We start from the raw sequence: 24,234 nt of genomic DNA on the forward strand, positions 1-24,234 counted from the left end.
TGAAGTGAAGCCTGGGAAGCACCTATGCGTCTAGGATTCAATAATAACCTATGCATTAGGTTTCTGTGAGTGGCTGGTCTGTAATTTTAGGCAACCCAGGCAAACTGCGGCTTGGCTTTACATGGCTGCACGGTGGAGCTCAACAGCTAACGCTTTCTCTTTAGGTCGCTATGGAGTACAAAATGCACCCACAGTCTCCTTCTGGGCAATAAACATAAGAACATAAGAACAAGCCTGCTGGATCAGACCAGAGTCCATCTAGTCCAGCACTCTGCTATTCGCAGTGGCCCACCAGGTGCCTTTGGGAGCTCACATGCAGGATATGATAGCAATGGATGTGAAAGCAAATCTAACTGGGATCTGAGTTTACATAGCTGCTTAGGCATGAAGCCATGGACCTTTGGCCAGTTATATCTTTTTCTCAGCCAAGGCTACCTCATTGTGTCTTTGTGAGGCTAAAATGAGGACAGGAAGGGGAACCACATACATTAACCTGCATTCCCTGGAGGAAGGCAGGGGAGCCGGGAAGTTTAACAAGATTCTCCCTCAAAAGGTCTGTTTGTGCTGTCTTGTTTTTTCAGCCAAGCCTAGTGCAGGAGTGTATCTGTGTTTCCTTTCCATGTGGTCAGAGGCACTTTTGGCTGTGTTGTGCCATATGTACTTGGCCTGCCTGCAGGGGGTCTTCCACGAAGCCCCTCCTTTCCCGCCCTCGTTTTTCCAGTGACCCTCGTGGGCTCAGTCGGGTTAGTTGGCCAGTGGCCACATCGTCCCTTTGCCTCCTGTAGCCCAGTTTCGCGAGCAACTCTCTCTCCCCCCCACCCCCCCCCTTCAGGAGAAGTGGTAGCATCTTGGCTTCCAGTCTCCGCCTCCGTCCCCGCCCGGCGTGAAGTAGCAGAAGGAAGGAAGCTGCGCTGAGTGGGAAGCCGCAGCAACGGAATAAAGCGCGTTTTGTCCTTCTGGGGCGAGAAGCGGGCCGGCCACGCCATGGCCTCTGCTGCCTTCGGGCTAAAGGCGGGCTGCAGAGCGGCAAAGGCGGCTCCGGCGGGAGGGGCAAAGGCGCAGAAGTGAGCGGCCTCCCTCCCTCTCTCGCCAGTCCCCTCCTGGCCAGGCCCCGTCCCTCGGCGTCTGCGGCGCGCGTGTGCTCAACTCCTCGGGAGGGGTCGCTCCGCCTCGGCGCCCTCAATTTGCGCGCGGCGGCGGCACCACCACCATGTGGGGGAAGCTCCTCTCCGAGCTCGGGCAAGGCAGAGACTACCCAACGGGTAAGAAAAGGCGAAGTGAGGACCAGCCAGCCTCTGTGTGGATGTGTTTGTGTGTGCGAGAGGAGCATCCCCTTGGGCGAGCTCGCTGCCCTTCTGCGCGCTTGGCTGGGCCGGCGTCTGAATGCAGCCCTCTGGGGTGCGCTTGGGACGACTACTCTCCAGCCTGCCCCTCCCGTCAGTTTCCTGCCTAAATCTTCTGACTCAACTTTGACACTTCGGTTTAGAGGGGGAAAAAATCCTCTGTGAAGGGCTCCCCTCTCTTAGGACAGGCTCCATGGTCCTTAACGCGCGTCGCCATCTGGTTTGGAGATTTGCAGGCAGGCGGGAGGGTGGAAGCGAGAGTTTGCTGGGCAGGAGCTGGAGGAAGAAGGTCACGGCAGCAAATCCGCACGGCCGCGGGGGCAGCTTGCAGCCGGGCAGCTCGGATGGCAAGGGAGGGCGACTTCGCTCCAGAAAGCCACTGAAGCTTTAAGTGAAGGCCACGCAATTAGCTGACGGCTATATTTAGGGCTGCTCTCTAAGCGCTTTTCAATCTGGGATCCGTCATAAATCCGGTTTAATTTTTTTTAAAAGGCTCTTTCCGTATAAAACACAAATGCCGCCCGCCTAGTTTGTTTTGTCTCTTTTAAAGTTCGCCTGGCGAGTCGGAAGGGAGAAGGTTTAGGTCGTGCCTGTATTTGCGCAAAGCTCTTGAATAATTTAAACCCCCTCATCATGGAGTTCCTTTCCCTGCCGAGAAGGCGTGCAGTCGGCTTCCGGGAAGTAGGGATAAATCTGGTGTAGGACGTGATTTCAGAAGAGGCGTTTTCCAAGCTCCGTGGCATTAAACAATCGACGAATTCCCGTTGTGGCCAGGTTGTTGGTGAAGTAAAAAAAAAAAAAGATCGGTTACTTGGGTCCCCTGTGCTCTCTTTTGATTAATTAAATAATGCGGTTATCTCTGTAATTAAACCTCCCCGAGACAGGAATATGCTGGGTATTCTTGTGCTCAGGGTCAAGACCCAGCTGCCACAAAGCTCTTGACTTTATTTCTTTCAGTGCCTGAGTACAAGCTGTACTTGGCTGCACAGCACTTTGGGATGCTCATCATCTCCTTTGCTTACACCTTGAATTCATTGAGCCTGCAAGCATCCCAGAAATGGGGTCTTAAGTAGAAGCCTAAAACCCCGCAGATGTTCTTGGAGAGTTAACTATTTGTGGGCCATGTGGATGTCACTGTCCTGTCTTCATTTGGTACCTTGATAACTAATGATCAAAGAAAGTTGTTTAAATACATTGGCTTTTCATTTACTTGCCCCATAATTCCTGGGGTAAAACTTTACTGTTTTTTTAAATTGTTTGTGTTAGCTTGAGTGGCTGACACAAGTACCAGAAACAGCTTACAGAATTTATGCCTAATTAATCCAAATAATTTGGTGTCAGTTGATATATTTAAAGGAAGTCAGTGGCAGCTGGTTTTTTTTGTACCAGTGTTTCTTTCGGGTACAAGTGTTGTACCTCTCCATAGAACTGCTGATTTGCTGTAATGTGAAACTGTCTAATGGCAGACTTTTTTATGATTACCTATTACTTTCCATGCACAGTGCACAAAATTTGCTGAGTAGGTTTACATTTTTAAGAGATTGGCTACTTTATCCTTATGTTTTTGGTGCGTTTTTTTTAATGAAGGCGAAAACTGAACACAAGAAAACTGGAAACACTACAATAGTTCAGTTGTATAAAAACCAAAAGTAAGATGGCAGTAACTGAGGGCCTTTCCCCACTTTTCCCTCGGCCGCCATTGGCTAAGTGCCACAAGAATTCCCAGCATGGACGTGCAGGCATCCCCTGGCGAGTGCTGCGTCTGACAGACCTCCTGCTCTGCGCTGGGTCATCAAAAGGCGCCCTTTGCAAGAGCGCCAGGGATGCCTCGCGCTGAGGGGGCGCGACAGCAGCAGCGTCGGGGCAGCTGCGCTGTCGCCGCCCCTCTCATGGGGAGTGCCGGGGAACCCCGCCCTACTCTCCTCAAGTAGCACAGGGCTAAAGGTGTAAAGGTTTCAATGGTGTTGATGGTACAGTAACCTTGAGTGTATTCCACAGCCCGGGCGATGGGCCAGCTTCATCGGCGGAGACTTTATCTTTGCGCGGGAGATGAGGACTCCGTTCCCATGGGAAGCAGGAAGGGGGATGGGGTGAATAGAGTTATAACCTGTGCTTCTGGCGGGAAGTGTCATTCCTGCCACTGCGTGTACTTGAGCTTTCTAAGATGTCTGAATAAACGGTCTTTTTCACCAAAGAGCCTTTTATTTCTGCTTCTATGGAATTCCTTACAAAAGGTAAGTGGGGAAAGGCCCTGAGATGCAGCAGTGGGATCAACTAAATAGCATATGAGTATTCAAATAGCTTACTGAGCAATTCTAAGCATGCCTACTGAATCTTACTCGGGTCTATATAGGGCTTATTTCCAGGAAGGAGTTCTGCTGATATAGTGCTGTCCTAAGAATTATATCCTTCCCAGTCCATTGTTGTCAGTGAAGAGTGTAAGGATGGCAAAGTCTTGTCAACAGGCCTGGAGGAAATGTTTGTTGCTTTAACAGAGACTTTTCGTGTACTGCAGATAAATAGTATCCTGTTAAAACTATTGAATGAGCAAGACATTTCTTTTTCTCCAGGCAGTTGGCTACCTGAACTGTAAGTCTGGGCCCTTGGAATTGCTGCCTCCACCAGGGATCAAGCTGCCAGTGGCCCTTGCCCTGTGTGGGGTAGGTGTGAGCCACAGCTGCAAGACAAGAGCCCAGATAGGGCAGTACAAGCAGTGACAGGAGCCTTCTCCCCCCCCCCTCCCCCTTGAGGGAGGCTGGGTTATAGTGAGTTGGGGCCCCATGTGCAGGCCCAGGGAAGCAGCTCCTAATGCCCATTAGCTAGGATTGCCCTGCTGTAAGGATAGGTATTAGCCAATATACTGCTATGCTTCTGAGTAATTAGAAACAGTGCTTTCATCCTTCATACAATATTTGTGAGGGAGGGTGTGGGAAACAAAGCTCTAGCAAAGTTATGTGCAACATTTATTCTCAACTGTGCAATACCATATCTAGCAGAAAACCAGGTGATCAGAAGTCTTTTTACTTCAGGTCTTTCAGGGCAATCATTAGTTAAGTTCATTCTACTGATGGTTCGTTTCACTGAAGAAAAAAGGAGTGGAGGGGCTTGTGTGAAATTCACAGATGTTATACAGAATTGACAGTGCCTCCCAGCATGTTCTGCTGTTACATCAAAATGTTTACCCAGTTTGCTTAGATAATACTGGAATGAAGGATAAAACCAGTCGATTAAAAAGAATGTTGTTAGAGGATAAAAGTGAGCTGCTGATGAGCAGAATGTTTTCTCTGTTGTCAAGACTGAAAATCTTTCTGTTCTTTGATCTTTTCACTGTATGCTTGCTTAAAATCTATATCATGAGATGTTAGAATACGGAGACAATTGCTGAATGTACTGCTATTGATTGATTGGTGTTATATTTTGATTGGTTGAACCATCCAGCATGTAACTATTCTCTGAACCAGTGGGATCAGTTTAGCTTTGAAAGCGCACTTGTATGTTCCAAAGTTTATTTTATGTCCATGGGGAATGGTTAGTAACCCCATATTCTTTTGTATTTTGTTCAGTATTGTCACCTATATTGATTCTTAAACATTTATATAGATTTTGTCTTTCCGTACTGAACTGTGATTAATTGATAAATGGCCACTTAGAGACCCGGACATTTTTAGGTTCTGCCTTTCTTATCATTGATACTCCATTGTTAGGGGTTGACTTGCAGAACCACACTCAATGAAACAGTGAGACTCAGTCCTGTGAATTGTCACTTAGGTGAAGCAAACACCCACGGGTCATGCCATGTAATTGGTTTTTAGTGCAGTGGATAAATAATTATTACTGACATATGGCAGTGTTTATGTACCTCCTTTAAAAAAGTTAATGAAAACTCAGCTTATGAGTGTGAGGGGTTATGTGAAGTTGCCACTCTTTTTAATTTTAATTTTAAAAAATCTTTGAAGTGGTGCCACAAAGATGAACATTTGGTATGATTCTTTCGTGTGGAATCTCTGGATGGGTGATGTAAAAACTGGGCTTTGGTCTAGAAATTGCATGAAGAGCCATATAGTACAGTGCAGTGGTTAGAGTATTTGGCCAGGACTGAGGCTGGGATAATCCAGGTTCAAATCTCCACTCTGCTGTGAAGTTTACCTGATGATCTGGGGTCAGTCCCTGTTTCTGACCCTCCTCCTTCTGAAGTAGTTGCTGTGAGGATAATAATATGAAAGAACTGAACTCCAGGATCCTTCGATGAATGATGGACAGTTGTGCATCATATGAGTATTCTGTTCCTTAATTTTTTGCTTTATACTGATACAAGCTGAGAAGTCCAAATGTTATTTTATGAGAGATGGGGCTGCAAATTAAATTACATAGAATCATAAAGTTGGAAGAGACTCTAAGGGCCATCAAGTCGAACCGCATGGCATGTCATTCATTAACTGTAACAACTTTTATATAATTTCTGTTAAGATAGCTGGCTTCTACTAAAAATAGAAAAAGAGAGACCATATGATTTGACAGTGTCTACAGAAAATGGTATGATTTATTAGTATAGTTCAGTGGTGGTGAACCTATGGCACGGGTGCCGGAGGTGGCACTCAGAGCCCTCTCTGTGGGCATGCATGCACAGAGTTTGTCATGGGGGGGGGGGAAATCATCCCCACACACACATCTAGGCTGGCCTGGGCCGCTGGACTTGATGTGCATGCACCTCAGCGAACAGGGAGGCTGGCGGGCCTGGTGTCTGTGCTCCAGGTGGCTGCTGCCCGGGGGGGTGGGGGGTGGGAGAGGCGGCAGAGATGCTAGAGAGGCGCAGAGCAGCGCATGTGGGACTTGCTGGAGGCTATAGCAGGCTGGCCCCTGCTCGAGGGGGTTATTCAGGTTAAATTGCCGCGTTGGCACTTTGTGATAAATAAGTGGGTTTTGGGTTGCAATTTGGGCACTCGGTCACGAAAAGGTTTGCCATCACTGGTATAGTTCTTATGGACTGGTCTGTCATTGTATGTTAAGTACATTGTACAATTTTAATATTTTTAGTTATTCTTATACTTGCATGACACTGAACAAAGAATGTAAAAATTGAGACACAAACCTGGAAGATTCCAGTTTATGATCAATTAACAATGACATTCATTGTGCTGTAGTTTATAAAAACCTCTTGTCTTTGGGGCAAGGCATAGTATTTATTTATCTAAATGTTTATACCCTGCTGATCTCCCCCAACCCCCATGGGGACACAAAAGGGATTTTCAACTTAATTCTTCCTGCCTCAGTTTTATCCTCACAATGTCAAACTTGAGAAGTATGTTAGATTGGGAGAGACGGACTCACTTTTAACCACTGTACCCCATAGTTTACAGGTACTTTATTTATTTAATTTATACCTCATCCTTCTCCTCAGTGGAGACTCAAAGTGGTTTACCTGATTCTGTGACCTTCCACTTTTTCTTTGCAATTACTCTATGATGTAGGTTAGGCTGAGTGTGTGTGACTGGTCCAACACAATCCAACAAGCTTCATGGCAGAGTGGGATTTGAACCTGGATTCCATCCCCTCCCGATCCCTAGTTCAGCACTCCAAACTGCCGTGCTGTGCTGGCTCTTAACAGTGCTTAAAAATGCATAAATGTAGAAAAATAGTGAGGTTAACTTTTTATTACTTGTCTTTAACTGTTTAACTTTTTTGCTTTTTTTTTTAAACTTCACTGCTTTTGGAGATTAAGAGTTTTTTTTAAAGCTAGAATCTAGACTCTCTTTAATCCTAATGAACCTTTGATCAGAATGAACGTTCCTCAGGAGCTTTGAATTTATCATCTACTCATGAGAAAGAGGCTCCTTAACACCAGTTTGTATATTTAACTTCCCACTGCCTCAGTACATGTGATACAAGAGCAGTCTTCCATCACACGGAGAGGGTGGTGGTACTCCACATAGAAGTGCATATGTGAAGTGGACTGATCAGTGAAATTTCTCCCATTTAACAAGAAGAAAGTCATTGCATATGTGAACGTACAAGGGAAACCTTGACAGTTTGAGGACTGTACTCCTGTCTATCATAGTAACACCATTATCAAATTTGCTGATGACACAACGGTGGTGGGGCTCATCTCTGGAGGGGATGAGTCTGCCTATCGGAATGAAGTGGACCGACTGCTCTCATGGTGCAGGGAAAATAACCTGGTTCTTAACACTAACAAGACAAAGGAGCTCATAGTGGACTATAGAAGGAATAGCTCAGAAATTCAGCCCTTGACTATAAATGGAGATCAAGCGGAGCGGGTGGCTAGTTTTAAATTTCTGGGCGTTATGATTAAAGAGGACTTGACCTGGGGCGTACAGACTGCCGCGGTGGTTAAGAAAGCCCAGCAAAGACTGTACTTTCTGAGACTTTTAAGGGAAGCAACAACTAGATGGAAAACTTCTGGTGTCCTTTTACCGCTGTGCTATAGAGAGTGGTCCTAAATCCTACTGCATCTGTGTGTATGGTTCTCCAGTTGCACAAGTGGCGAATAGGACAGGCGCCTCCAAAAGGGTGATCACTACTGCACAAAGGATTATCGGCTGCCCTCTTCCCTCCTTGGAAGAAATCTATAATTCCCGAAGTTTGGGCCTAAATAAAGCCCAAAATATTCTGAGGGGACCCGGGCTCCTCATCCAGCACACTCTCTTTTAAACTGTTACCATCTGGCAGACGATACAGGGCCCTCAGAACTAGGACAAAGAGGCTTAGAGACAGCTTCTACTCTAGAGCTGTGGCTATGCTAAACTCCGCTGCTTCATATTGATGTATTTGGGGCTGTGTAGGGATGGGTGGAGGAAGGAGAAAGTGAGGATGATGTATGAGTCTGAAATTGTGTGCATCGAGGAATGCTTCTGTAAATTTCGTTGTGCATGCACAATGACAATAAAATGCTTATGCTTATGCTTATGCATAAAGTTATAATGCATGGAGTACCCGTGTAATGTCTGTGGAAGAGGCCCAGTGACAATACACTGCAAGACTCTGTATTCTTACAGTTCTCCTATGCATTACTTAGCATGTAAGAAAAGGATATCTAGCAAGCTTATTCTATGTAAAATATGGTTTATGTTTGTAAATGTAACTCATCTGAAGAAGAAGGAATTTGAGTAATTAATAATTTATGTGTTTACATCCTTGAGCCATAAACAGATCATTAGGCAACCGTCGTCGTCGTCACCATAATCTAGGAACAGTTACCTGGGTCTGTGGGCTTGGTAATAGTTGTCATCACCTGTAACCTCTTTTCAAGACTTCTTGTTGCTACAGCTTAGCCACGTGGCAGTGTCATAATTTAAAATGCAACAGGTGTAGTGAGGTCATAATCTTATCACAGGTTTTTTGGCCTGGATTGGTTGGTTGTGTGAGAATATAAAATAGCTGCAGAATTTGTACACTATAGATAACTGGCTAGGATAATTTATACCTTTCTTTTGTTTTTGTTTTGGTTTTTTTTTGGGGGGGGGATGGGTTGGGGAAAGAATGAGACATTTTGAGCTTTTCTGAGCTGAAACACCAGAGTGCTGCAGGTAGTGCAGGTACAATCCAGAGAATGCACTGGTGGTGTTGGCCTGTAAGAATGCCAATGTGCCCTTACAAGAACGATTAATGGTGAGTTAATATCACTTTTGTGCAGTGGCACTGGCATATGTGGATCCCTTAGAATTAGATTGCCTAATGCAGTCTTTTGAAATCCGATTGGTACTAAGATAGTGGTTGTGCACTATATAACTTTGTGGGCTTCTCACTAAGCTGTATCTGTCTTGTTATCATCAACTTCATATTTTATATTTGTTTGACTGTTTTGATTTTATGTTCTGACTTCTTACCTGGTGTCTGTGCCGTCTCTGTTGGGTGGAGGGATTGCTTTGTATCTCTGACCTTTTTGCTTTCATTTGAGGATTGTGTTCTCATATAATGCTGTAACAAGTATGTATGGGTACACAATTGCATAATGATCATACAAGGGAGAAAATACAACTTAAACTGACTGGATGCTTATGAGACCTTTTATCCCAAAGGAGGGAACGAGGAAAGCACAGCTGACTGTACTCACACCTTCTAGGGCTAATGTGCAATCGTTATATTCATATAGTTGGGACTATTCATGAGGCACCAAGTGATGAGATATACTGGTAACGTCATTAATTTCTTAAAATTAATGCTTTGCTATTTAATGTTCTGTTCTATTTTTTTTAAAAAAATACACATTTTAAAAGGAATTACAATTCTTTTAAATTTTAGTGTGAAATAAAATCAGTGTTTTTATGTTTTTATGAGACAATAATGAATGGAACATGTATTCACTATGAACAAAGACTGCAGTCTTCTCAGTTGCATGTTGCCTTTATACTCATTTGGCAATGGAAGCTACTCTTGGTTCTCTGTGAACATAGAACCTAGCAGGGTAGAGATTTCATGAAATAGTTAAATTATTAATTTATTGAAAACAGCACACAAACCTTTGTATATTGCTTTTATTTATAGAAGCGATGGTCTGGTAGATGAAAAATCTCTTCAGTTCTTTGGGAATCTGAAATGCCCTGAAATGGTTCCATATGTGTGGGAGCAGTTGTCTGGAAGCCATTGTTAAAGAAAACCCCATTTGTTGCTGATAGGCTATTATAGGAGGAAGGCTGCTTCTACACATGTCTTCTGTATCAACTGTTCTGCCTTCCACATAACTTTAGGATACTATCTTTGGTTTGTAACCTGAGGTCTAAAGGTCGAACAGGCAACCTTACAAGCTGCTTGTTGATTCCAGTGGTGTCCTTTTCATAAGTGTAGCTAGCGGTACAGGAGGCTTTATTAGCATTGACGGCATTTCTTGCAAAATGGTTATAGTTTAGTTTGTGTAGTTTTCAGAATTTCTTCTATCAGTTAAGAAATTGTAACTTATGTTTTCTATGCCCAATGTAGTTAGTTGTTTTGTAAGCAGTAAGCAAGCCTGTCTTCCTGTCGTGTATAGGAGTGCGATGTTAGTACATACATGTTGTTTGTGAAATTGCCTTCATGTTTCACTTTCTGTAGGAGTGAAGACTTCACAGTTCTCCTCTGATTGAGGAGGTCATCTTGAGTGTGTGATACACACCCCTTGGTATAGAGAGGCAGAAACTTTTTTCTTCTACTTCCTGTATTCTCTGGTGGAAGTCGCCTTCTCCAGTTCTTTTTCTGCCTCGCACAGGGATAATAGGTTAGAATTTGACTCTGCTTCTGTGACTTTCCTTTTCTACAGAAAACCTCATAATCTTTTCTTTCTACCTCTTTCTCTTCAATCTTAAGTATTTGCTATCTATCTCTGCCTCTCTTATTCAGATATCAGGGCTTGTTTAGACTATAGGTAGGGATCAGATTTCCACACGCGTTCAAGCAATGCAAAATGGCAGGAAACGACAACAGGGAAGGCTTTCTCTCAGAATCCAAAAGGAGGTTCCTCTTATGTCCGCTGCTCTGGAGACCTTACAGCAAGCTTCTAACTGCCCAGGAACCAATATGTTGGTCAATTAGCAGGTGTCATGAGCCAGTCCCTGGGCAATGAGGACTCTGATGTAGAGTCTGAAGGTACCATAGATCAAGAACTGACTGCTCAGGAAGAAAATGCAGGTAACAGAGCCAGCTCCAAGCTGTTCCCTGCCAGCCAAGGCAAAGCCTGATGCCATACAGCTGAGAGAGCCATCAGGAGCCTCAGATGAAGCTATCTGCATGAAGGAGACAAAGACAGGCTGCAGCTTCAGTCTAAAAGGAGAAGCTTCCATATTGCTTCTCAGTATAGAAGAAAACTCTGTGAGCTAGACTCATCAGCATCTGAAGAGGACTAAGTCTCTGTGGGAGCCATAACAGGGGCATCCTACTTAAGCCTGGGGTTTGACTCTGCTTGGGTGCAACAAGTATACTTCCTGGTAAGATCCATGTATCTAGTCTTCCTCTGAAATCCAACTGTTAGCCTGTCTGCCTGGCCTTCTGCCTGTGCCTTGACTCTGGACCATCTGACTTACCTTTGCTTGCTGCTCACCTTGACACTGGACTGTCTGACCAGGCCTTAGGTAACACTTGTCAGCAGCACAGTAGGCAGTGTGCACCACGCCCAATGGCATACCTAGGGGAGTCATGAGAGGGCTTGAGACCCAGGCACCACTCGCCTGGGTCACTTGGGGGGTGTATTTGGTCACCTGCTTGCTGCCTGCCCTGCCTTGCTCACTGCCCACTCCACTTGTTTGCCCGCCTGGCTTGCCTCTGCCACTTGCCTGCCCTGCTTGCATGCTTGCCTGCCTGCCTTTCAGCTTACTCACCTGCCACTTGCCCCTCTCACCCGCCAACCAGCGTGAATTTGTGGAGACAATTTGTGTGGGAGCATGAAATTCTTTTGTGGGGGAGCATTTAGTCAGTACCTTGGGCACCCTTTCCTGCAGGTACGCCACTGCCAATGCAAGACATGCAAAGAAGAAGCGGCACCTCTCTCTTGCCTGGAGGAACAGGGGGTCCCCATTTTGCCCTCCACCTCACATGTGGTAGGAGAGGTCTTTAAATATAGTGGCTGCCCAGACCAACTACTACAGCCTCTCTAGAGCCTGCAGTGGAACCTCAGCTGAGGCTATCCCTTAATGGACCTCCTTGTGAATAACTCACCGATTGCAGGCAATCCAGTCTTCTTAGCCAAGTAGTTGACTTTTATTAGGCAAACCTTGAGGGCGAAGATGGGGGTTTCTGTCAAAGTGGGGCCTCCTTTATATCATTATACCCCTCCTTCATCATGTCCTTCTTCCCCACTCTGGGAGGCTAAGGGCGCTTCTACATGGCTCACTAAAGTAGCTAGAAAGATGTGTGGGTGGGTGTTAATTCCTCAAGGGAACCACCTTTATGGAACCAGGAGTCAATGTCCCATAGCGATGGGAAAGAGAAAGAAGGTGAGTTTCTTTGTGATGAATGGACTACCCCCACTGATATGTCCAAACAGTCTCGCAGATTCTTCAAACAGGACTACCAAATTCTCCTAGCTAAAGCTATAGCTTCCCTAGATCTCCAAGAAACAGTTTATAAGGAGGAGCCTAGTACTTCCCATACCAACACTAAAAGAAGGCTAAAAGGCAACTGGGAATAGAACAAAGAAAGAGAATGCTATTTAAACTTATGATCAGAGTGGCCCATGCAGTAATAGCATTAGGGTGGAAGGACAAAAGAATCTGGACAATACAGAAATGGTTGGAATATATATGGGAACAAATACAATTAGAAATTTTGACATAATGTCAAGAAACCAAATATGGCAAGAAAAACAAAAAGATATGAAGTGGATCTGGACTGAATTGAAAGACTGGTTAAACGAAATCGGAATCACTAGAAGAAAACTGGAAAAGAAGATTAGAAAGAATGGACCTGGTGCTGCACATTTAAAGAAGTAAAGAAGAAGTGGGGAGGGGGGGAAAGGGGGTAAAAGGATACGGAGGATGAAACATAAAGATGTATAACATAAATCTGTAACAATCCAAAATATCAATAAAATTTTATTTAAAAAATGAAATTTCAGACAGAGAATTTAAAAAAAGGCAACTGGGAATTATTTCCCATGTCAGAGTCAGCAGACAAGGTATTTCCATTCCTCATTTTCTTTGAAAATCAGCTGAAGAAAGAATGGGCCAAGCCAACATCAAATAAGCATTTTCCTACCTTTGTTAAGAAGCAATATTTTCTTCCTGAGTTTGCCACCAATCTGCCTCAATTTCCTCTTGTGAACACTCCAGTGACAGCACTTCAGTCTGGTGGTTTGGTTTCCAAAGATGGGAAAGGCTCCATCAGAAATTCCTTAGACAGAATATCAGAGTTTGCCTTTAAAAAGATTCACAAAGCCACAGCTATGGCTATCAAAGTTCTGCTATGGCATTAATTGTCTCAAGGGCCATGATAGCATGGGTTCGTAAACTACTCCAACTGCTGCCAGAGACCAACAGGAGATTACCAACAGAATCCTAAAAGCCTCATCTTTTGTGGCAGATTCCACTCTGGATTCTTTAATTTTTTTCCTCCATGGCTATTGCTTGCTCAGTGGTGACCAGAAGGAACCTGTGGTTTAGGGCCTGGCCTGCACATTTAAGATCTAAGGCATTGTATTGACTTACCCTTTTCAGGGTGACGTGCTCTTTGGGGCTTCTCTGGACACAGTCCTGGTGGAAATACGGGACAGGAAAAAGGCAATTCCCAAGTCCACTGGTGCAACAGCAAAAGGATCTCAAGAGGACCTCAGGAGGTTTCTCTTTTTGTTCACACAGCATCTTGCCGAGATTTTCAAGGGACAACTGGAGTTCTGACTGGAACAACTCCAGTAGGTCTTTGAAGGCAAAACAGCAAGACCTTCAAACCCAGAGGCTACAAGGCCAACAAGGACAATTTCTCCATTTCCAAGCCATGACTATGCCAGCCTTTCAGTGGGGGCCAGGCTGTTGTATTTTCAGGACTTTTGGATGTGGGAACAGAAAGTTGCCTGGGTTCTGGAGCTAGTCTCCAAAGACTACAACCCCTTCTTGTATGAATCGACATCATCTTGACAAAGATGTACATCAACAACTAGGAAGGTTTCATATCATCGCAACTCCACTCTGAGGTGTCAAGGATACTGAGGTGGGTGAAAACCAATGTAGCTTCTGTTCAAGCAAGAACACATCAAGGGCTCACTCAATAAGACAGTCAATTTGTTGAGCAGACAAATAGTTTTGGAATCCAAATAGTTCCTCAAGAAAAGTACCTTCTGGAGAATGATGACTTACTTCAGCCAGCCAATTCTAAATCTCTTCGAGTCCCACAGGAATGCTCTACCCAACAGATTCTACTCCAGATATTTCTATGCCTAGGCAGAAGGCACGGATGCTCTCTCCACTCACTGGCCACGGGGACTCTTTTACCCCTTTCATCCAACCCTGGTAATTCCAAGTTGCTGAGAATAAGAATGTTGAAGGCAGTGATCATAGTTGAGGCACCCATATTGGCCTCACCAGCCATAGTTCTTATCTCTTCAGGAGATGGTGGTTGCTCCACCTCTCCGGCTACCAATAGAACAGGGACTAGTATTCCACCCATACCCACAGTGGCTCAACTTGACTGTGTGACTGTTGAATGAAGTCATGGATACCATACTAGCGTTCCGCCAACAATCCACCACTCAGAATGCCTTCTGAGTGCCTACCAAAGCAAGGAGGTGAACTCTTTAAAGCCCAGCATTCCATCCATTTTGTGCACTGTGGTCAATCATCAGGATTAAAAGGCAGCCCTAGCCACAATACTCTCCACATACCAAGGGGAGAACATTGTAAAACATCCATACATCCAGAGGTTCATCAAGGGGATAATATAATGCAAGCTAGCTCAAATTCATAGGCTTCCAGTATGAAGCTTGCAGATGGTCCTAATGGCATTGACCACGACCCTCTTCTGAACCAGTGCAGGAAATCTGCTTGAAATCACTCCGATTGAAAACCATATTCCTAGTGATGGTGACATCAGCTTGTAGGATATCAGATATTGGGCACTATGGGTTAAATCTGAATTCTGCATCTTTCACAAAGATGAAGTCATCCTCAGAATTGACCCCACATTTAAACTCAAAGTGGCATCGAAATTCCATATGTTCCAAACAAAAACTTTGTTTTTGATCATTCTATCCAAATCCATCTCACAGCAAAAGAAAGATGTAACACACACTCAAGTCTCCATAAAAAGAACAAGGGCCTTTAGGGAGTTTGATGCTCTACTCATCTCAACTATTCCTTCAAACCTAGGGAAACCCATGTTTAGGGCAGCTGTTATAATGACAATGACACTAGATTTGAGAATTCATCCACCATTTCCTGGACCTTCTTTTTTTCTAGAATGCTTCATTTGGGTTCTGGTGCCTACCAAATTCTGTCCTCAAGGCACTAGGACTCAAGTGGAGCATTCTAGAAGGTCCAGTAAATGGCAGATGCATTCTTAATGGCAGATGCATTCTTAAATCTGATGTCATCTTTATCCTGAAAAGGGTATAGCTCTGCCTTAAAGGCATGTATCATTGAGGGATATAGGTTCTGAAGATTAATGATCCCAGCAGTATCTTTTGCAGTGCTGTCACACATGCCATGTTAGCAAAAAATGCAACCTTCGTTGAGATATGCAGTGCCGCCACATGGTCCATCATATCTACTTTTGTAAAACATTACAAACTCAGAACATAAAGTTCTGCAGATACAGCCTTAAGCAGAAGGGTTCTGTGTTGTGTTTTTGAACAATAGATTATGACCCACCCTATATTCAGGGACACCTGAAGTCCTCCTGAATCAGAGGGAGAATAGCCATTGCATACACACCATGAAGGGTCCTTCTCTGAAATCAGGACATCTTGATCCCTCCCAAAGTTATCATCACATTGTTCTTGCAATGATTATAAGGTTTTTTATTCTCCTTAATATCTCTTCTGCTTCCTGTCTGGTTGGTTGTATGTTACTGTTTTGTGTAAGTTCTAGTTCAGGGGTAGGGAACCTTTAACACTCAAAGAGCCATTTGGACCCGTTTTCCATGGGAAAAGAAAACACTTGGAGCCGCAAATAATTTTTGACATTTAAAATAAAGATAACACTGTATATATTGGGTTTTTTTTTACCTTTTACTCCACTTATTCTGAGAAGCGCATGGATGCGGCAAGGATGGGGCCAGCGGCTCGGCCTCGCCGGCCACCGGGAAAGCACCCACCCCGCTCCAACTGGGCAGGCAAGAGGGGAAGCCCGCGGTGCGGCCTAGCCGGCTGTGGGCAGTTGGTGCACCTGCCCTGCTGCCTGCAGGGTGGGCAAGGATGGGGCCAGTGGCTCGGCTCGTGGAGCCGCAGTGCAAGGGCAGAAGAGCCACATGCGGCTCTCGAGCCGCAGGTTCCCTACCCCTGTTCTAGTTTATAGACAGTTGATTAGGAGAACTGCTACAGGAAGTATTCTGGAGAAGGTGACTCCCACCGGAGGATATAGGAAGTGTAAGAAAAAAGGCTTTCAAGGCTGGATTCAGCTGGTTCTGGTGGGTTTTCTGGGCTGTGTGGCCGTGGTCTGGTGAATCTTGTTTCTAACATTTTGCCTGCATCTGTGGCTGGCATCTTCAGAGGTGTATCACAGAGGGAAATATGTTACACACTGCGTCCAGCGTGTCTAGTGACTGGACACAGTGTGTAACAGACCACGGCCACACAGCCCGGAAAACCCACCACAACCAGTAGTAGAAAACAGTTCCTTCCTCCCTGTACCAAGGGCTGGGAATCACTCAATATTTCCTCCTGATTTCAAAGGAGAAGGACCCTTCATAGTTTGTTGCTTAAGAGAGCCAGTGTAGTGTATGCTGTGGTTAACATATTCAGGGTACAAGACTAAGATGACCTGGAATTCAAGCTTCCACTGCGTTTGGGTCAGTCATTCTCTCTCGGCCTAATCTATGTCACAGTTATTTATTTAGTATAAATTACTTGTTGTCCTGATGTCTTTGGAGGAGAAACAGGATAAATATGTAGTACATGTAATAAAGAAGAAAAGACAAGAGTTTTGGATTTATGCTGTGTTTTTCTGAACTGTAGGGAGTTTCTCAATGGGTTACCAACTCCTTCCTTTCCTCTTCCCATAGTAGATGCCTTCTGAGTTAGGTGGGGCTGAGGGAGTTCTGAGAAAACTGCAACTGGCCCCAGGTCACCGAACAGGCTCCATGTGGACGAGTGGGGAAACAAATGAGGTTCACCAGATTAGAATCCACTGCTCTTAACCACTACACCACACTGTATTTTAACGAATTAATGTTAAAATACAAATGTACCTTAATTCACTGGATTTTTCCTGATGTCATGGCTCATGTACTTATGTGTTATTCGAGAGCTGAGGAAGCTAATTCAGAACTCCTGGCCAGCCATTGGATGAGTTTGTTAGGTTGGAAAGATCTATGCTCAATCATTTAGTGATTAGGGCTCCTTTTGAAGTAGTGAGTAGTGCCCACATTGTTGGATTTGCTTGCCCCTGTTGCCCCTTTTATCAGAACTGCTGGTGGCAGAACAATCTAGAGCTGAGAACTTCAGCCTTTTAGAAAAGTTTAGATAGCTTCCTAGTCATTACAGTAATTCTGTTTTTCTGAAGCTTGACTAGCATATAAAGTATGGGGTTAATATGCAACCTTTTTTCTGTAATTAAGTGATCTTTGTATAAATATGAATAGTATGAACAGTACTGTCCTTTGCAACATTGGTTTCTTTTTGGGGAATTGCAATCAGTAGTAATTGTCCCCTGACTGTGAAAACAGTTTGATGTGAATTGACGTGTATAATCTCCAGAATGATAAAATATTTGTTTAAATATTTTAATGTACAGCTACTCTTAACTGAAACTTCAGAAACATTGCCAATAACTTAACAACCCACCCTCCAAGGGCTTTTAAGTCTTGCTGCTACTTGTCAGGAGAGACATTCATCAGGGGTCAAATTTTTCTGCTCACCTCTGAAAAGGAGTTGCTTCCTGATCCTGTCTGTGCTGCTGCTTGTCAGAGAAAACTTCTACCTACTCCCTGGTGCTCCTGTTCTGTGGTTATATTGCGACTTACAAATTGTTGTGGGTTTTTTTTTTTTTTGCAAATTGCTTTGAATCCTGTTTTGCAGGAGAGAAATAAGGTACAATATTTACATGAAGATTCAATAAATCTTTAGATCTTTTTAGTTCAGTGTAAAATTTGTAAATACAGGTCAGGATCCAGAAGATGAATCTGTTTCTAACTGGACTGAACCAGCTAATAAGTAACGGTGTTGCCAGGGCTCCAGCTCACAGTGCATGGGACCCCCAAACAGGCTGGAGCTTTCTCTTTGAAATATTCATTACCATCTGAAAGATGAACCTATATGTCTCTAGTTATCTAGTTGCACCAATGCTTGTGATTCTAGGTTTCTTAAATAATAACACAGATCTCTGTATTAGACAGTGATGTGAATTTTCTGGGAATAGGTGAATTGGAAAATGTTCTGATTCATATTTCAATACATTATTTAAATAATGTTACCAAATGTGCAAGCACTGGAGAGTTTGTGCCTGCTTCACATCCCACATGGTAGCCTATCTGATATTATCAGTTAGCAGCTCAACATCCCTGACAACTATATATAAAGAGAATATATTTACATATGTGGGATGCAAACGTTTCACCAGAACAATGTACCATTGCACATCAGACCTTTGTGATAGAATTCTTGATTCACTGAACTAAATAGAAGTGTTAGAGAGGCCAACTGGTACTCATTTTTGTGTTGCGGAAGAACATTGTTTTAGGCTCTAAAACAAAATTGCCATGTTCCGCTTATTTTTCCCAGGTGGTTTTGAAGACGTTTGCCTTTTCCAGTATTCTTTAGGGCCACGCCTTTTAGAATTCTGATAGGATCATTCTTTTTGCAGGAGGAAAATATTGTTTTTAAATGTACAGTCATTTGGGAACCTCTGTTGCATGAACTGATAGTTAATATGTAAGAGTGTTACTTTTTTATTTTTACATCATTTGGGGACTGTTGTAGTTTATGTGGGCGCAGTTAAACTGCTGAAAGAGAGTCAGCCTAGCTGGATATTGGAGAAAGGAAGCAAAGAAAACTGTGTGGTGACAATTAGCAAGCTATCAAACAACAGATAGCAAAAAATCACGCACACAATAGACTACTGTAGTAGCCTACTGTGTGGGTGGTTTTTTGCTGCCTGTTATTTGTTAGCTGGATATTGGAGAAGACAGTAGGGTGAGTATGCATGTATATGTTTGCGTGCCATCAAGTCACAGCTGACTTATGGCAGCTCCCAGTGGGATTTTCAAGGCAAGAGACATTGGGAAGTGTATGGCTACTGGCATCAATTGCCTGCCTCTGTGTGGGCTGAGAGAGTTCCGAGAGAACTGTGACTGGCAAAAGGTCACTTAAGAGACTTCATCTGGAGGAGTGGGGAATTGGACCGGGGTCTCCAGATTAGAATCTGCTGCTCTTAACCACTACACCACACTGGCTCCTATAGGGTGAGTACATGAATTAAAAAATTCAGCAAAAAACAAGTTTGGCTGTCGAGCTTCAGGTTCCCACTTGTAAAATGGGGATGATAGTGATCGTACTTCAAAACTTTTCAAAGGAATATCGTAGGGGCATGAGAATTTGTTTCCTTTTTTAAAGACATATTAAGGTGCAAAGGGCCATTAAAAATAGATCTTTCAACCACCTGTACTTTCCACACAGGCAACTGCAAGAGTGGATATAAGTTCTATGTTTGTGCTGTCAGGTTGCAAGAGGCTTTCAAGTCCAGTGAGAATCAGAGGTGGATTTCTTTTGCCTTCCTCTTCCTTAGCAGAGTCTTCTTTAGCGGTCCTCCATCCCAGTATCAGCTCTGCTTCTGATATCTGATGAGATTGGCTATACCATACTATTCCCCATGAGTGGACGTAGGGGATGTAAAGTCATGATGTGGGCAGAGAGCAACTGTTCAGGTATATGGCTACTGACATCAAATAGCTCATGTCCAGTCAGGAGTTAATGCATCAGCATGGTGGGTGATATGGGACTACGGAGGCAGGGAGCAGATGGTGCAGCTTGCAGGGTGCTGGTTCTAACTGCTGACTGGCCCAAAGTGCCAACATGAGCGTGGGCTGTTTGATGTCAGCAGCCTGATTCAGAATGCACTTGATAGTGTGTGTGTGTGTGGGGGGGGGTTCCTCTCCCCATAGTTACTGCTTACTGATGATGTCATCTTTTTACCCCTTCTAACATATCATACTGCTTTTCACCAACTGTTGGTGGGAACTGGCATACTTTACTTATAGCAGTTATCTAAAATAGTGGCTGCATTCCCCATGAACAAATGCAAAAAACTTTAACCATTTTCTGTATTCCTCACAGAATTTTTAACCATCAGAACATAAACCTATGGAAGATGGCATCCAGAATTTTGTACTAGGTTTCTTAACAAACAGGGAAATCAGTTGTAGGTCAGATATGGTGGGATATTTTAGAAGTAAGCCTCTTCAGACAGTTAGCGAAATAAGTGCTTGAAAACCAGTGAAAATGTGCACAGGTATATTTTCAGTTTTTCTCATAATAAAGACCATGTTAGGTGAACTACCTGTAATTTAGGAATATTTTAGCATTCTCCTTTTCCTGTAATGTTGTAGAAAAATACATAAACTCACTTCGTCTCTTTTAAAAAATTTCTTTTGTTAAGCTGTAGGTTGATTGAATATATCATAATAATAATTTGCCTCTTGTGCCTGCTTAATTCGGATATTATTGTGTAATGAGGTAGTGGCTGAAAAACGGCTCCCTCTTTATCCAGTGTCGTAATACCTGGGTAAGGAAAAATCCTATGGCTTCCGTGTCAATGTTGGCAGCCCCATAGCAAATATATTGCTGTCATGGGAAGAACAACATGATGAGAGTGTGCTTTCTTTAAGTAAGAGTGGTATTGAACTGGACCAAGGACTGGCATGCTGTTACTATAAGTGAATGTGTAACCATATTATCTATAGGCTTTGGCTATTCACTTAATCATGTGTCCTCCCCCCTTGCTTGGTGAGATTTCCAGGCAAATGAATAGGATTTCCTTCTTTTAAATACTCATCATATAGAATACAAAACTGAACTTAACAATTTGGTAGCAAAAAATATTGTTTGTAGTGACACACTAAAAAGTGTTCACTGCACAACTGACAACAGTTGATTTTTCATGTGGCTGCAGGAGTGTCGTAATACGCTTCTTGGTCAGCTGTCCTACTTGCTCCATAGCACACTACATCATAGTAGGTTTTCACACTGTCATAAAGCAGCAAATGGCTGCATGATTCCACTCTCAGATCTTGTTCTTTCAAACAGCGGATGTGATGTAGTAGTTAGAATGTTGGACTAACCTGGGGAGACCGGGGTTCTAACCCTTAATTCCGATAAAGCTTAACTGGGTAATATAGGCGGTTGTGGCTCAATAGTAGAGTGTCTGCTTGGCATGCAACAGATCCTAGTTTCAATCCTCTGCATCTCCAGTTAAAAGAATCAGGTAGTAGGTTATGTCAAAGACCTCCAGCTGAGGCTCTGGAATGTTGCTGTCAGTCAGAGGAGGCAGTACTGACCTTGATAGACCAGTGGTCTGAATCAGTGTGAGAGGATGGTATAAAAATACTCTAAATAAAGAAATAAAACTTTTGTCAGTACTATAATACTTCAGGCTGCACTAGAGAATTAAATGCATTCAAAAACTTTTTTGGCTTTTACTATAGTTAGAAAGCTGGCTCGTATCAGCAAGAAATACTCTAGCCCTTTCTCCTCCCTGACATCTTGGTTTTTTTTAAATATTGAAAGATCACATGAGCACCCTGATTGCTTGCAGGCTTATTACCTCATCAACTGTTTATACGCACTAGGACTAGAGATACAGATTTCCCGAGACTTTGAAGCTTTGAAATTTTGGGGGAAATTGAAATATCAGCAGTAATTACTTTCTATTTCGCTACTTTAATTGCATAAAATACCTCTTTTATAATTTAGCACATACAATTATTTCAGAGTATTTATGGAGTTTATTTAACTGTCTTAGTTTTCTCCAAGTGAGGCTGCAAATATACCCAATATTAAAGTGTTCCAAAAGTAAGATTTATTCATGTAGATTGGTAATCTGCCTTTCTCACTAAGACTCAAGGCAGACTACATAGTGTAAGTCAATACAATCAACAGGATGGGACATCCATTAATCAGTGTAATAGCAGGGGTAGGGAACCTGCGGCTCTCCAGATGTTCAGGAACTACAATTCCCATCAGCCCCTACCAGCATGGCCAATTGGCTATGCTGACAGAGGCTGATGGGAATTGTAGTTCCTGAACATCTGGAGAGCCGCAGGTTCCCTACCCCTGGTGTAATAGGATTAGGATTGCAGAAATCTGAAAGAAAGTGTAACACGTTAATACATATATACCGTATTATCTGTAGTATATAATACATATTGTAACATAGATTAGATAATACATATTATATAATATAGTATATAATGTTCATGTGTGTTGTGGTTTCTTGGGGTAAATTTCCACAGAGAGAAAGGATTTCCATCAGAGATGGGCTTCACCCCTCCCTTTTTAAAATCCCAAATGCCCCTTAAAATGCTGCTCCTGAGGAGGGAGCCAGAGGTCTGCAGCAGGAGGGAAAATCGTCTACTCTCTTCAGCAAAATTTTTCCATGCGATCTAGTCCAAAAATCTATAAATCACAGCTGTTTTAATCTATGCAACTTGTGATGTGAAATGGACAGAGTAAAGTGACTTACACTGCTGTTCACTGATCTTTAAAGCAAACTGCTCTACTTTCATTAGTTTGTTTAAATAGATTGCAGAAGAGGAACTGTAACTATGGGGTGAAGAGTCCACTGGTTAGGAAGATGGGAAGGTGAGCCAGTATAGCAGGCATGAGCTAATGCACTGCCTTAGTATGCCAAAGTAGAAATAAGAAACATCTGTAGCCAAAATTTCCAGATTTCTATGTCTTCTGTGCATTCACAGTTCATGTAAACGTCATGCAAATAAAAAGAATTGTTCTTTGAAATTCTCAGATCCTGCAGCTGATTCCCTGCTTTTATTTTTGTGTTCATAAAACATACACACTCCATATGGAATAACTTGAATACAAACTCTTTTATTTGGTTTGAATGGTTTATATTATTTGCATAGTTCCAAACATTGTTTTGGGGAGGGATTTTATTTTGAGGACGGCTTCCCTCAGTTCTGCTCTGCTATTATTCCTTTCCTGTGCTAAGTATAAAACAGGAGGGGGCAGAATTAGTGCACCAAAGCTATTTTTATTTATGACATTTAACTTTTATTTTCTGTTTTTGTAGGAGAACATTATTTTTGCTCTTCTGCTACATAAAAAACAAAAATACATTTTTCCAAGGATTTGGGGAACACTGACAAAACCTGCTATGAAACATTTTCCTTCAGAATGAGTGAAATGATTATTAAGACGAGGCTTTACCTTCCCCATCTGCTTCCTAGAAACACTTGGTAGGCACCAGAAATGATGTTGGTGGGCACCATGTTGGGGACCCCAGGATTAGTTAGTACCATGACTTGAAATGTAGTAGAATTGGCCCTAACGGATTGCTTCCACATGCCATTATAAGCAGTGTGTTGGTTCCATCTGGAGTTCTATAACTTCATTTTTTTTTTTCGATAAAACTTTTAATCCAACTGTGGTTATGAATTCCTTGTTTAAAACAGCTGTTTGCATGCATACTGTGTGTTTTCCAAACTTTGTCTTCTTAGTTGCTGTGGACTTGTTCAAACTGTAAATCTCCCCTAAACACAGTCTTTCTTGCTTGTTTTAGACTTGCTTGTTTTAGACTTTATTAAACTTATTTATTTGAAAAATCATGAAAGAACCCCCTCCTTTCAAGATGAGCTGAATTCTCATTGTTCATTAGTTAGTTGTTCTGCTGTTTCAGTGAAAGTAAATGACAGACCATCCTGTTCTGTTCTTCTTTCACAACCTTCTTGCATTCACTTCTCAGTGGGATTCCTGTCCAAGAGTAATGGACTATTTGTGCGGTACGTATTGGTCAATTGAGATTTTAGGAAAATTTTCAAACTCATGACTACTATATTTATCTGTAGGGAAGATGACTCTGACCCCTCCAAGGTTATATTCAGACATATTACTGTGCAAATATGCTTAAGCAAGATAACCCTGGCTGAAAGGTTATTTATCGCCATCATTGATAGAAATTGAATTTGGTTTTAATTTTATTTCCTGTGTATTTCTTTAATTGAATGTAAGCCGCCCCGAGCCTGGCCACGGCTAGGGATGGGCTGGGTATAGGTATAACAAAATAAATAACTGGTCATGTGTGGGGAAGAC

The 24,234-nt window shown here is 43.0% G+C and overlaps 1 protein-coding gene across 3 annotated transcripts in view; it reads left to right on the forward strand.

Moving 5' to 3' along the window:
- Positions 1-898: 898 nt before the first annotated feature.
- CEP85L (centrosomal protein 85 like) overlaps positions 899-24,234 on the forward strand; it is a 140,092-nt gene continuing 116,756 nt past the window's right edge. For 2 of the 3 annotated variants that reach the window (XM_048492193.1, XM_048492201.1), the window contains exon 1: positions 899-1,277. In XM_048492193.1, coding sequence (XP_048348150.1) covers positions 1,211-1,277 — 67 coding nt within the window. In that variant the 5' untranslated portion in view covers positions 899-1,210. The remainder of the gene's footprint in view (positions 1,278-24,234) is intronic. The other variant, XM_048492208.1, reaches the window with a different exon arrangement.

This window comes from Sphaerodactylus townsendi, linkage group LG01 (assembly GCF_021028975.2).
Source record: "Sphaerodactylus townsendi isolate TG3544 linkage group LG01, MPM_Stown_v2.3, whole genome shotgun sequence".
NCBI classification, from domain to species: domain Eukaryota; kingdom Metazoa; phylum Chordata; class Lepidosauria; order Squamata; family Sphaerodactylidae; genus Sphaerodactylus; species Sphaerodactylus townsendi.